The 13,998-nt window shown below is 44.1% G+C and overlaps 1 protein-coding gene across 1 annotated transcript in view; it reads left to right on the top strand.

The window, feature by feature from the left end:
* The window catches only part of LOC146809847 (cytosolic phospholipase A2 gamma-like), a 780,602-nt gene that overhangs the window by 310,905 nt on the left and 455,699 nt on the right, over positions 1 to 13,998 (top strand). Inside the window, exon 6 of the mRNA XM_085616715.1 lies at positions 3,427 to 3,544. Within this exon, the coding sequence (XP_085472841.1) occupies positions 3,427 to 3,544 (118 nt within the window). The remainder of the gene's footprint in view (positions 1 to 3,426; positions 3,545 to 13,998) is intronic.

Genomic DNA, 13,998 nt, shown 5'->3' with positions numbered 1-13,998 from the left:
GGCCTATCTAACCCCAAGGGGGCAGAAAACAGCCAAAAGGAATTACAAAAATGTATTAGCCCAATAGGGGTGATACATGCCTAAGGGACCACCCCGAAACATAAAATAATGATATCCCTAGTGCCAGTGGGTTTTCTGTCCCCAGAGGCAGATGGGCCTCTAAATCGGGCCAATCCACCCCCAGGGGGCAGAAAACAGCCACACGTGATTAAAAAAATTGTATCGCTAATGGGGTGATCCTTGTCCAGTGGACTGCCCACATGCTTCATATAGTAATATTTCTGGTGCTAGTGGGTTTTCTTCCCCCCGGGCACAGAAAACCCACAAAATAGGGCCGATCTGCACCCAAGGGGGCAGGAATGTCCCAAAGCAATTTTAAAAACTGATTAGCCCCAATAGGGGTGATCCTTGCCCAGGGGACCACCCCTAAACATAAAATGATAAAACCCCAGGTGCTAGTGGATTTTCTGCCCCCCTCTGGGGCCAGATGGGCCTCCGAATAGGGGTGATCTGCCCCCAGGGAGGAAAAATGCCCAAAATCTTAAAAAAAATATTATACTCACTATGAGGGTGATTCCCTGAGGGTGATGAGGGCAGAAAAAGATCAAAGCAAAATGCCACATTTGGAAGTGACCCGTGCCCTAAGGGGTCGCTTCCATTTCCCCCCCAAACAAATCTCTGGTGCTAGTGGTGGCATTCCTGATGCACGATTGCTGCCCCATGCGCAATCGTGCAGCAGGAATGCTCTATCAATAAAAATAAGGAAAGAGGAAAAACTCTTTCCTCATCCCGATGCCTCTGTGCACACGGAACCCCTACCCTCCGGCAGTAAAGACCTACCTGTTCTTCCGAGGATGGAAACAAAATGGCTTAAAGCACGTCCAGTGGCTCTTCATAACATTGGCACGCGATTTGGGCTCCTACATCATTAGAATGCAGAGGGGTGTTGGGTTGGCAGTGGAAGCCCTTCCACTGCCTTTCCTGTTTGGGGGGTTACATTGGTGGTCCATGCGCGGGAGCGCCATCGCTTCTCCCCGTGGGCAGGTGCAAGGACGGAACGGTTCCATCCTCAGCACATGCCCAATGCAGCTCAGGACAGACTTGTTCCATCCTGAGCATGCAAGTGGTTGAAGGAATCATAACCAAACATCCCTATGGCTACTTCCTGAGCACCTATTGAGCACATAAACATTTACAAATATTTTGCCATCGAAATCTCTCACATTTCTTAATTTGTTCTCACGATGTACTATCAACTTTAGATTGCTCACTCTCTGATTAGCACATGAATGCACTCTTGTGGGTCAGGTTCAACCTCAGAGCTACAGGATGGTCATTACCAAGAAGCTCAATGGGGAAAGTGGGACTAGTAAACATATACTGTTCGCCAACTTCTTTCTCTGCTGCAGTACCAGGAGTACAAAATCTTATGATCTATATTTCTTGATGTGCTATGAAAATGATCTAATACTCCATCAGTTCGCTAAAGTCTGTTAGCCTGCTGTGTGGCTCTCAAAATGACTTGTGAGCTGAACCTAGACCATCTCGTAGGTTTGAATGGGATTGTGCTGAGGCACATTGAAGAGAAATATCTTTATTTCTCCTTGTTTTTTCCTCTTTCTATGTGTGCTGCATTTTGAAAATCTTAGGATTGGTTCTCTCCAGGGAGGTGCCCCTTCCTCATCAAACATTAGCCTGCATGCAACAGAGGCACCCTGGAACCATGAGCAAGGTTTCCTGCATTGGCAATAGGCTGTCGAAATGGCAGCAGCACAGGGAGAAAGGACATAAAGGCACTTTATTGCATAAATATGGTGCGTTCTTGCCTTTTCACTGCGGTGTAGGGCAGCGCAGAAAGATCACTTGCTGTGCTGCCATACACCAAAATCCTGTAAATGAGGGCGTAAGTGTTTAGATACTCCAGCAACACTTGCTTTAAACCAATGTAAATAGCTGGATGAACAATTTTCCTTGTGATAGATAGTTTAAAATAAGTATCTTACCTTTTAGTTTCTAATTTGGAAAATAACAAACTATGACTCTGAGCAATTGGACCACATTCTTAAAACTGCTGCTAAATTATTCATCAGACTTTTAATTTACTTCCATACTTCAATGGCCCATAAGACCTGACTGATCAAATGAGCCTTTGGGAACTGCTAGTGCCTGGACACCCTATTGTGTAATTTGACGTGCTTTATAAATCTTGATTTATTGAGTGAAATACGGAGCAAATGCTTCAAAGCTGCTCTGTGTTTCACTGTGCAGGAAGCAACCCATCTACACTTGTAAGAGGGGAGAGCGATCCCCTTGCAGGCAAGTGCAGTGAATGGCTGCACCCGTCTGAAAGGGGATGTCTGGGGGGGTCCATGGGAACCCCTTTCTCCCCTCCATAGGGCTCCTTTTAGGAGGTGCCTGAAAGTGTGTCACCTTTTTGTGGCACACTTTCAGTGCACCTCCTAAGGACATGTTTGCCTCTGCGGCATTGTCCATAATGCGCACTGGCGCAGAGGCAAAAAGATTCCCTCATATACATCGAGCCACATCCCCATGAAAATCAGGGAATGCCCTCTTGAGACAGCGCTGGTGTTACATAGGCACCAGCACTATCTGTATTACAGAAGGGGTCGCGCATACCAAAGTGCCCTGGGGGTGCACAAAGCAGGCGTACATGCCCATTGCATCCCTAGGGCACGTTCTATAATATGGCCGCTGATGCTTGTCCATGAATGATTCTGTTAGAGCAAGTCAAATATGCAGGCATGCAAAAAGAGTCAGCATTGGTGATATAAGGGTGAACAAAACAGCAGGGGCAGCATTGATGACAAATTTGAAGGAAACTGCAGGAAAGGCCATGTATGTATTTGTGTTCTGGCTGGCCCACCCTGGTATGTTCTTCTTATTCTCTTCTACAGAAGGCTCGAGATGCCCATTCTATAACCCCAAAGGAGGAAGCACATTAGCGCCAAAACAGAAAATATGAGGAAATATGTGCGGCTCTGCTTTTAGGAGCACAGTAACTGTCTTGGACGAAAGTCAACAAGGCATCCTTAATTAAAAAATTGGGGCTGCAGTGAATTGTAGGAAATATGCAAATTCCTTGTGAAATTATTTTCCAAATAAAACCAATTATTGCAACATTCCAGTGTCGATAATTCATTTGTTCTAATACTATACTGTAGTATGTCCTCATTTTGGACCTGCTGGTACCGTTCTCTTTTTGTAAGTTTACCTGTAGATGAGTGATCGTGGAGGTAACCTGAAAAAGCAAGAGACAGATTTAGCACTACGTATTTGTCAGCCTACACATGTGGGGCTTGAGTGTATGCATGTTTCTGTGCTTTTAAGTTGAGCTTCTTTTGCTCACCATACTTTAATTGCAAACTTTATTTAAGGTTCTTAACACACCTGTTTTTTTGTTTTTAGTATAATGAGCACAAAATGTCCAGTTGGGCACCAGGGGTTGAAAGTGGATCAGCCCCGTATCCAAGCTGTTCTTCAACGGACAAGAAGCTCTTAAGAAGTTCAAATCTAAAGAACCCAGGCAAGACATTGCAAAAAATGTTTTATATGTATGTGAGGAATGTGTGGACATTGCAGTAGTTTGTATGAAGTAGGTGATTCTTTGTCCTGTCCCGCTTCCTTCATAGCTTGTGAAATATATAGTCCTGGACGAATGGAACACCTATATTTATGGTATGTTTGTCTTTCAGTGTAATCTGAGGTAATGTCATATTGATGAATCTGTGTGTGCACAGCTGTGCTTAATTCGTAAAAAAAATAAGTTCCAGGGATCTCGTCAGGAGGCCCCTGCAGCTTGCACACTATTTTGCCTCTGCTATGCTGTCAGTGATAGTAACAACACAACTAATAACCATCATACTCTAACAAGTGTGACGAGTATAACTATTTCAGGCCCCCAAAGCTATAGGAATGGCTTGGGTGGCAGGTAATGGTAATTTTAATATATATTGAATCAATAATTAACTGTTATTGTGGTCATCTCTAAATTAGCCAGATTGTGTCACCTTGTGGAAGACTGTCACAAGTGCTGGTGTTTACCATTAACTGCTGATGACGAGCAATGGCAACCAACAGCTCAAATTAATCACTGGTGCACAGACATTACCCTCAACGTAGCTTCTGAATTATAGAACCCCAGACCTTTCTCTCCATGGAAGAGAAATTGAGCGTATATCTGCTGTGCTTCCAGTTTTCTAAAACCATGATTTGTTTCTAAAAATAAAATATCAGTGGGCTTGGTGAAGAAAAGCTTGCTTCAGCCGGAGAGTTCGAACCGTCTGAAACCGAGAAAAAGTGCTCCCCCAAGGGATCTGGAGATCCAGGATTTTGTAGGCAATGTGTACTAATATTTTTTGCCTCGGCAGTATCAGTGGGCGAAGAGCCCCAGATATCGTGATCCTGGGGAACGCTTGCCGCTGGAATGAAGCTAGATTCAGCACCAATCAACAGGTCTGTCTCAGCAGAAGGAGCTGAAATTTCCAAATTGCGGGTCGCTTTATCGGCTATTAAAGGCCCTTAAAGTTGGGCTAACAAACCAGGCTCTGAGCCGAGTATGCCGGGTAGAGAAGAAATAAGCTGTGGGTCTGGCTGTACATCAGGGAGTTTAGCCAGGCTGGCCGAGATTGATTTTGTTAAATTGCTTTCTCTATTGTCATTCAAGCCATTTATGGGTCTTCCCCTGCTGCCAGAGCCTGAATTCATCACCAACCCCACTACAGAGAACAGTTTTGCTACTGAGGATTGGGAGGAACCCCCATCCTTTGGGGGTCCACCACCAGTAAGTTTGTTTGAGTTTTTTTTAGGGCCCAAAGTCTCTTGCTTGCTTCTGGGAATTGGTTCCACTTCCAGAGAATAGGGCGCTGCAATTGTGGGACCGGAGCTCGGGTATTTTGTCTTTTGCCCCCCCGGACCCCATGAGATGCCATGCTCCACCCACCTGTTGAGGAGTCAGCAATTAGCTCAATTGAGCCTCATGAGGAACAGCGCCGACCCACCAGAGAAAGCAGCCAGCCAGCAAAAAGACCAAGCAGGAGGACAAGACCGCTCCGGCGCCCCAGGGAGAACAGCAACAAAGTGGGAGCTCCGAGGCTCCGCTCTTTGAAATGCTTACATCCCGCTCCACATCCAGGAGCTATCGGGTTTCTCAGGGTTCTCAGGGCTTTTTGCGGACACAGCCGCGAAGCTCTGCGAGGTCAGGGGAGAAATCCGCAGGTCCAACCAGAGCAGAAAATCGAGGCAAACTGATCCCAAAAGAGGAGTGTCTCCCGATCAGTCCGCATAGCCGACGGCTGAGTGAGTGCGTGGTGGGGTGGCGGTGAGACAGGGAATCACACAGGCACCATCTTGCTCACTACCAAGGCATCATTTTCCTACACTGTATGTTGTTACTACCCCTAGATGCTGTCTTTGAACATAACAGAGGTCTGGCCTATTGATTGTAAAACCCTGTATTCTATTCAGGAATCTTTCGTGACAGACGTTTGTGTCTGTTGGCCAGAGCAACCATTTTTCCCATTCAGGACCTGATCTGTTGTTTTGTAAAATAGTGTGTACGTCGACCTCCCCTTGTGTAGTGCTATTACTTGCAGATGTAGGTATGGACGGTGTGTTCATGTCTTTGATCTTGGCTAACCCAAGGCAAGACGTTTGTTGGACAGTGTCATTCAAAAACATTATCTGCTGAGGGATGATGCAGGCTCCAAACAAAGTGTCTATCCCCTGCACTTGCCAATCTTTTGTACCCCAGACAGATTTTGTGTCAATTGTGTCTTTTCAAAGAAACCCTGTCTAGACAGTTGGGCAATAAAGGCTGCAGAATAAATCTGTTTTGTATTAGTTAACATATTTTTGGTTCCAGTTTTGTTTACATTTTTAAAGTAAAACGTTTCCGGATTGGATGTATTGTACCCTGAAAAATATGAAAACTTCATTGCAAATGTTTTTGAGCTACCCCTTGATGGTGTAGGACAATGTTCTCATTGGTTATACATAAATACATTTCTAGGTGTTTCAGATTTGTGCAAGAAATGATGACCATAGTGGTTGTAACAATAAGGCTGTTCAAAGTCTGTTGAACCCTCTAAGTATTCATGGTTAGAGAATGAAGCAGACCTTTCTAGATCAGATATCATGTTATTAACAGTCTCAAAGTCCCAATCATCAGAATCGGTAATGGAGGTAATAAAGTCACTTAATGAAATTTTACATAAGTGTGGAATCTTCAAAAGTTCCATCGGGCCGAATATATCATAATCCGTTTTGTCCCAAACTATACCATCTTGTATAGGAATGGCTGAGATGTTCACTGCTGACAAGTCTCTTACTTCACGATGGGATGATTTGTGTGGTTTCAAAAGTAAGTTCACATTTTTACTTTCTGTGTCCAAGTGAATATATCTTCCATTTATCAGCATGCTCAGAGTCATTACTAAAGCTAGCCAAAGTAGAAAGAAAACTATTTCAGTAATAATCCATAGTTCAATCCATGGTGAAACCAGATAAGTCTTTTCAGGAGATGAAAAAAGTAATGTGCTCGTTCTTTGAAAGTTCTTTTGGCTGGCGTTAATTCCGGTTCGCTTGGATCCTCAGAAAATGTATCAAAGTTCATGAAATAGCCAGAGGCAGTCTTGTCAATGGTTGAAATTGCATCAGGATTCGTTGAAATCGCTGGCACCAGTTAATCATGTGTTATGTTGGTGTAAACAGGTGTATCAGGATGAACTGTTATATTTGTATGCAATTGGTATTTTTTCACCTTCATTAAAAGTTAAGTAGGCGAATCCGCATTGACTCAAAATTATTTGGATCACTAAATTGCGTGTATTTACCCGTGTTTATAAGTGATTTGTTGCTAACATGTCAGCTTGAAGTGAACGTAGGATATCTGTGTGTTCCTGTGTCCAATTTTTGATTTTGAAATCAGGTTTGATTAGTTTGTAGAGAGGTTTAACCCTTTCTGCCTAATTTAGAACGTAAGTTCTTCCAAAATTCAGGAAACATAGAATCGACTGTATGTTTTTCAGGGTTTTTGGAGGTTGGAGCAGCGCACACTTTCCTAAAAAGTTAGCTGCCAGGCTTTTGCCTTCACTTGAAAGCTCATATCCTAGTAAAAGGACATTGAGATGAGCAATTCTGGATTTTTTGGAGTTGAATTTATAGCCCTCAGAGGCGAAGCCCAGTGTAATGGTATTCACCCTTTTCAGGTGCCTATCCAGGTCATCCTCTGTCAGATAGATGTCATCGACATATGACAATGCCTCGTCATCATAAATTTGTAGTAACTCTGTTACTCTTGTTGAGAATAACCCCAGGCTGTTTTTGAACCCTTGTGGGAGTTCACAAAAGTGACCCTGGGTCCCCATTATTGAGAAAACTGTCAAGTACCTACTTTCAGGTGCTATGTTTTGACAAAATAAACCATTTGTAATGTCTAATGTGGTTTTATATTTTTTCTGCAAAATGTTATTCATTAATACTGTACTGTGTGTATTTTGCACTGCAAATGTCTTAGAACAAGTGTTCAGGTGTCTGTAATCCAAAACTAGACGTTATGTATTGTCTGGTTTGGAAACAGGAAACAAAGGATTGTTCATTGATGAGATGCATGTTTCAATCACCCCTTGGTATTCAAGTTGATCTAAGATCTCCCTGACCTGTTTTTTTAGCTTCTTGCTTAATTGGGTACTGCCTTTGTGCAGTAGGTTGATTTTATAACTGTATCTTGTGGTGAGGTGAGCCCTCATCCCATCCTACATGATTTTTGTATAATGCTGGGGCCTGGGCAACTGTCCATTTCCTGGCATATGTATATTTTAGATGTATTGGAACATGGTTGGAGAAACCTGGCATAATGATGTCTTCGCCAAGTGGGCACTCCCTGACAAATACTGGTGGCCAGTCCTGTTCTGCTATAAGTATATCATAACCCCTTGAAAGTTTCTCCCAAAAGAGTGCTCTCACTTTTCTTGGTATGTCTCCCTCCATCCGAAGTGTTATTTCATATAACCTTTGTGGAGTACTAACCCTGGTGTCTACAGTCTCAACTGTGATGTACTCATTCAAGTCCACTATCTCCAGAAGTTCCTTCAGGTTCTGGCGAGCTATTGTTACTTCTGCTGCACTGTCCAGCATTGTCTGAGCCCATTTTCCATTCTTGAGTTGTGTTCTCAGAATTCTCAGCATGTATGATCTACACACCAGCTATCTTCTTGTTAGTGAGTTGAGGTTGTGGTTTGTTTTTCTGAACGTGTTGATCGTCTTTGGACTTTACGCGTTGTTCTTTGTGATCTGACCGTCCCCTTCTTTTGGATGTCTGTGACAATATCTGAAAGGTACGAGAAGAACGTGTATCAGTATCTTGATACCCGTCAGGTTTTTTCAAATTATCCCTATTCCTGAGGTTATACCTCCTTTTGGAGGGCTCCTTTTGAGGAGACCTACCTTGGGATTGAGAACGTTTCTCTTTTGAATGTTGTTTGTTATTTTCCCACTTCTTTTTAGAAGCTGTAGGATTGTGTTTAATAGAGTCCTTCTCAGGATCTTCAGACAGTTGTGGTTTAACTGGTTTTCCAACTAACTCTGTTTAATTCTTCATAGGATTTTTCTATTATTCTGGGTAGTTCTTGTTGATGTTCTGTTATATCAAATTCCCTTAAGCGTTGGCAGATCACCACTGATGCTGCCTCCCCTTTAATATTAGATAATATGATTGTTGAGACCTTGATGACTTTTTTTAGTAATTTCATACCTAAATTCAGAGCAGGCTCTGCCCCGTATTCATTTTGAATTTGTTTCAGGACGTCAGTTATTACCGCAATAGATGGAACGCCATGTATTTTAGTATAGATAGCAGCAAAGACTTTTCCCCAAGTGGTACCGTCTTCCAGATGTGGTGTGATCCCCATTGGTAAACAGATTGTTAGGAGTCTGTGTTTCTTATAACAGCTAGTATTAGGAAATACTGCTTCGATTCGTGTAATTTTTTGAGCTATCAAGAATGGAATTTGTTCACGTTTTGTGGGCATTTTACCCATGACTGCGTGTAAAGTCTGTGGAGTAATTTTTAGTGTATTCCCCTGGTGAGGGGTTTGATTTGGAATGGGTAATGGTGGTTGGACTGTGAAAGTCCGCATGAAATATTGTACTAACTGTCTGTAAATGTTTATTAACTCTTTGAGTTCAGTGAGTAATTAATCGAGTGTGTAGCCAGCTAAAATCGGCCATGTTGCTCCTGGTCTACCTAGTGGACCGAGCCTGGTAATGTGATTGTAATGTTCTAGGGCGCCTTTGAACCAGAGATTATGCTCCAGGTATGTGAGTGGAATTTCAACATCCTCGAAGGTAATATATTCCTCAGGTGGTTCATCTTCTTTATAGAATTGAAACACTTTTGTTACTGGATTTGATTATAGGAATACTATCCATGAATAGAATACCTCTGTCTGAAAAGATTCATGTGCCTCTATCACAAAAACTGCACTACCACCGCTTGGTGTTAGGCCATGTTTTATAAGTTTTAGAATGATGGCTCTCCTTAAATTTGGATGTATATTTATAACACCCTCATCCGTTTCATTTAAACCTCTAAGATAAAAAGCTGAAGCTGTAGTGACTTGGTCAGTCGTAGCCTCACCGGTCATGATATTATTATCCCCGTTATAGGACATTGTTTTTGAAAATGTAGAACAAGTTTCAAGAAAGCAAAGATAAGGTGTACAATATTTTTGAACACTGTATCCTTCAACGTTGAACAAACCAAACAGCTAATACATAGGATTTTCGTCCTTCTCAGCTATGGCGGATATTAATCCTACCCACTTCAGACGTCTTATGGAGTATTATGAGTAGGGGTCTCTGAGAAAGGCACGAATGAGTTACTTCAGTATCTGGCATTAAATTACTGCCTTACCAAACGTGTTGGGCGCCATGTAGTGAAGTTCCTATTTCCCTTATAGGCTCTGCGCATTGGAATAATATACACTATAGTTGTGGCATAGGACTGAGGTCAGTATGCTTCTATTGAGTTCATTAAACTTAATTACTTTGTGTGCCAGCTAACTCAGAGGCCACTAGAAACTCTTTGAATAAACAAGAAGGGAGTAGTTTCTGGCAACCGCATAAACATGACAACTTTGTTTCCCTTAGAATCTGAACATGTCTTGGAATCGTGGAAACAACAGATAGCATTTTCACTCAGTCAATCGTGCATGCTTAGTTTCTTCAGAGTTACACAGAAATAGATAGACGGGAGTTTCAATAAAAAGGATTTAATGAAAAGTCTTGTTTCTCGTGTAAGAGATAGGAGCTGTTACAATCACAAGACAGTATGCAAGATAAAATACGTACAGCGTAAGCAGTAAGAAAAAATATATACACATACATAAATAACAGAGGCTAAAAAGTCCATACACGTCTGATGCTTCTAAATAGTTCTACCCCAGTGTACCTAACCTAAGTGTAGCACAAGGTAAGAAGTAGGTGCTGTATTCTATAGTATGGTATGCTATAGTTTTGCATATGCTAAGTCTGGTATGCCAAGAGTCCCTCTAGGTTCTAGTCAGCTCCATACCGTAGAATGATAGAGGTGGGAATCTCTTTCCGGGTCTCAAACTCTAACACCCCGCGAAGGGAGTCAGAACACTGGAAGCTGGATTCTCTGTGAGCAGGGATGACAGCGTCTGGTCAGTGCGTCAGGCGGGGACTCAAATTCCTTCCGAACTTGCGGTGGCGAGCCGTATCGAGCTGTGCAGCTGAGTCGTGGTGGACATGGTAAGGGAAAGTATATTTATACCTGGAAAGTGCCTAGGAATGTTAGCATTGACGTAAAGTCGGGCAGAGGAAGACGTCATGAATGAACCCCTAAGAATAGTAGTTCATGCATAATAGATGAGTTATTGGAGAAATCAATAATCTTAGCTAGGGAAAGTCCCAAAGGCTTAAGGGTCTGGTTTCTAAGAACTAGTTGTGACGTTGGGATGGACGGATGTAGGTTACCATGCCTGTATTTGGATAGCATGGCTAATGCCTAAATAAGGACTGGGATTCTATGCCTAAATAAGGGCAATACGAATTGTGCCTATAAAAGGACATGATTTATGAAAATCTATATACGGACATCTAAATCGAAACACAACACCTTCTTAATAGCCTTAGTCAGGGTTATGGGGGGCGAAAAAGAAAATGTAGAAGTAAAAAGTAAAGTCAGGAGAAGAAGTTAGAAAGTTAAAAAAAATAGAAAGCAAGTAATAGAAAACCAGGACAAAAAATGCAGCAAAAGTAGAAATAAAATGTAAAATATACACTTAGGGAGAGAGAGGGATAGATAATAAATAAAAAAAGATAAGAAAAACAATGTAGGAAAGAAAGGATTGAAAATATTGTAGAGGGATGAAAAACAGGCTCCAGAACCATGCAAAGAGTAAAAAAACAAGATTGCTGCACCCATTGGCGACCGCGTGGTGAAGTTTGCGCGATATTTCCCCTGAACACACAATCCGCATTGCTGAATGTCAGAATCATCTCACGAGCATGCGCGAGCATGCTCGAGCATGCAGAACAAGCAACTCCGCATGCTTGCAGAACTCCGCATAGCGTTGAGTTTTTTTTTACCACTTTATGTAGCTTCGCATAGCGTGGCTACGCAAACTCCAGCTGGGCTTAATCTTGAGGCTCAATAGCAAAGTGCCTCTACATATCCTGGCTGTTGAGGTACCAGAACTGTATTTTTACCACCTCTTGCTTGCTGCAAAAACAAGAGATTTATGTCAATAGATCGTAACAAAGCACATCAAGCGACTGGTTCTACACAGTAGTTACCTGTCTCCTCTCACTGCCCAACAGGAGGTCCTGATGGAAGCTTTGATCAGTGTTAGACTTGGCATCTTTTGGCGTGTTTCCCCTGAGTTTCTGCTTTCTGACTTCCCGGTTCTGACTCTGTTTTTGCCGGCTTAGCATTTCTGCGCACTTTTCGCACTGCTGATCAGTGGTAAAGTGCAGGTGCTCCTGTAGTAAAATGTGTATGGATTGGCGGTTCCATGATTGACCTGCTTGACTTGTGTGTCAATCCCTAGTAGAGTGCACTGCATGTGCCAGGGCCTACAATTCAAGCGCCATCAGTGAGCTGTAGCACTGGATTGTGCCACCCACCTGAACGGCCCATCAAAAGGTAACTCGGGCCTGCCATTGCAGAGCCAGTGTGCGATCCGGGACCGTCTTGTCAACCTGGTCAGTGCACACACTGCCAGTTCCTAAACTTCCCTTTTCTTACATGTCAGGCACCCCTCAGGTAGGCCCAAGGTACCCCTGCGGGCAGGGTGCAGTGTACGTGAAAGGTGGGACATGCTTGGGTGTGTGTGGCATGTCCCAATAGTGAATTACAGCTAATTTAGTTTTTCACCATTGCAAGGCTATCGGTTCCCCATAGGAGAGAATGGGAGGTTTGTTTATAACATCTTATAAACATAACTGGCCCAGGGAATTAGGTAAGAAAATGAAGTTTTGTATGCCTGAACTCCAAATCTAAAGATGCATCTTTTAGTGGAGGTGATTTTTACATTCTGTGTTTGAAAATACCACTTTTAGAAAGTGAGTATTTTCCTGCTCAGTCACCCGTGTGCCTCTGCTGGAACGTGGATTGCCTGTCTGGGTTTTGGACAACAGATGGCTAGGAAGCAAGAGTGGCTCCCGATAGTCTAGGTAGGAAAGGAAAGGGCTGAATAGACCTGGGCTGCGATGGGGGAAGAGGGAGGAGATTTCCTTGTACCTCATAGGGACTGGTCTGCCTCTAACAATGCCGCCTCCACCTCCTGACAGGAATTCCCACCAGAGAAGGTAGAACTAGTCCTTGCCGGGCACAGGCCCCCTCTGCCTAAGAGATCAAAGGATTTTTGGACATAAATATTGGGTTTCAGACCCCTGAACTTTAGAACTCATCTGGATCAAGAAGACTGCCAAGAAGAAGAGCTGGAGAAGCTGTGAGAAGGGATGACCGCCTTGCTGGGTGCTTTACTTAGCTGTCCTGCAGTAGATGCTTCTGTCCTGGGCAGTGAAAGACCGGGATTGGACTTTCTGAAACCCAACTTGTGAGTCTCTCCAAGGGCTTGAGGTATAGCTTGCCCCTGTTCCCAAAGTCTGAGGAACATCAAAGACTTCAAGCTCTTCTGCCGCAGCACTGAGGACTGTGTTTTGTGGTGTAACAGAGGAAAAGCAACTCGACGACGTCTACGACGCCACTGCCGACTCTGTGTCCTGAAAGCACCACAGAGGGCACCGCTGCAACGCCGCACCGCAACCTTGGTCTCACCAGCGACGCCTATTGATACCGCCATTGATCCGCTGCTCGCACCGTGACCTGTGGGCACCACACTCCGCACCGCCGGGCTTCAAGAGGACACCGGGGCCTCCCTGTTGCCGCAGCTCCACGCCGATATCGACAACCTTGCTTGCACCGTGGTTTGAGGGCACCATTCGTAAGTCACGCGAAGCACCGCCCTCATCCCACACTGCAGCCTTGGCCCACCGACACTGTCAGCATCGACTCTTGCTCATCAGCCGACGACATCGCTTCAGCAACGACGACATTGCTGCTTGCACCATGACCTCCTAGCACTGTGACGAGCACCCCCTTCATCTCCCACCTTCAGCCTGGTCTCACCGACGACACGTTTTGACGCCGCCACCGAGCTGCTGCTCGCACTGCGACCTGGGGGCACGGCACGCCGCACCGCTGCACTTCACATCGCAGCACCCGACTCCTGCCGAAGCCAGCGCTCCTGACTTATCAGAGAGGAGCTCGACCTGCACCGTGAGTCACTTCAAGGGCCCCATCGCCCTGACCTTCTCACAGGTACTGCTAGCGGGTCTTCCCGACACCGTAGCTGGCCCGCGACTCAGCGACCAGCCAGAACTGTTGGATTTGTTGTTCACGTCGCCGTGATAGCCCCGGAGAGAGCTATCGACATTGAGGACTTTGTGTGA

This window comes from Triturus cristatus, chromosome 7 (genome assembly GCF_964204655.1).
Source record: "Triturus cristatus chromosome 7, aTriCri1.1, whole genome shotgun sequence".
NCBI classification, from domain to species: domain Eukaryota; kingdom Metazoa; phylum Chordata; class Amphibia; order Caudata; family Salamandridae; genus Triturus; species Triturus cristatus.
This window is presented reverse-complemented; position numbering and strand designations above follow the sequence as displayed.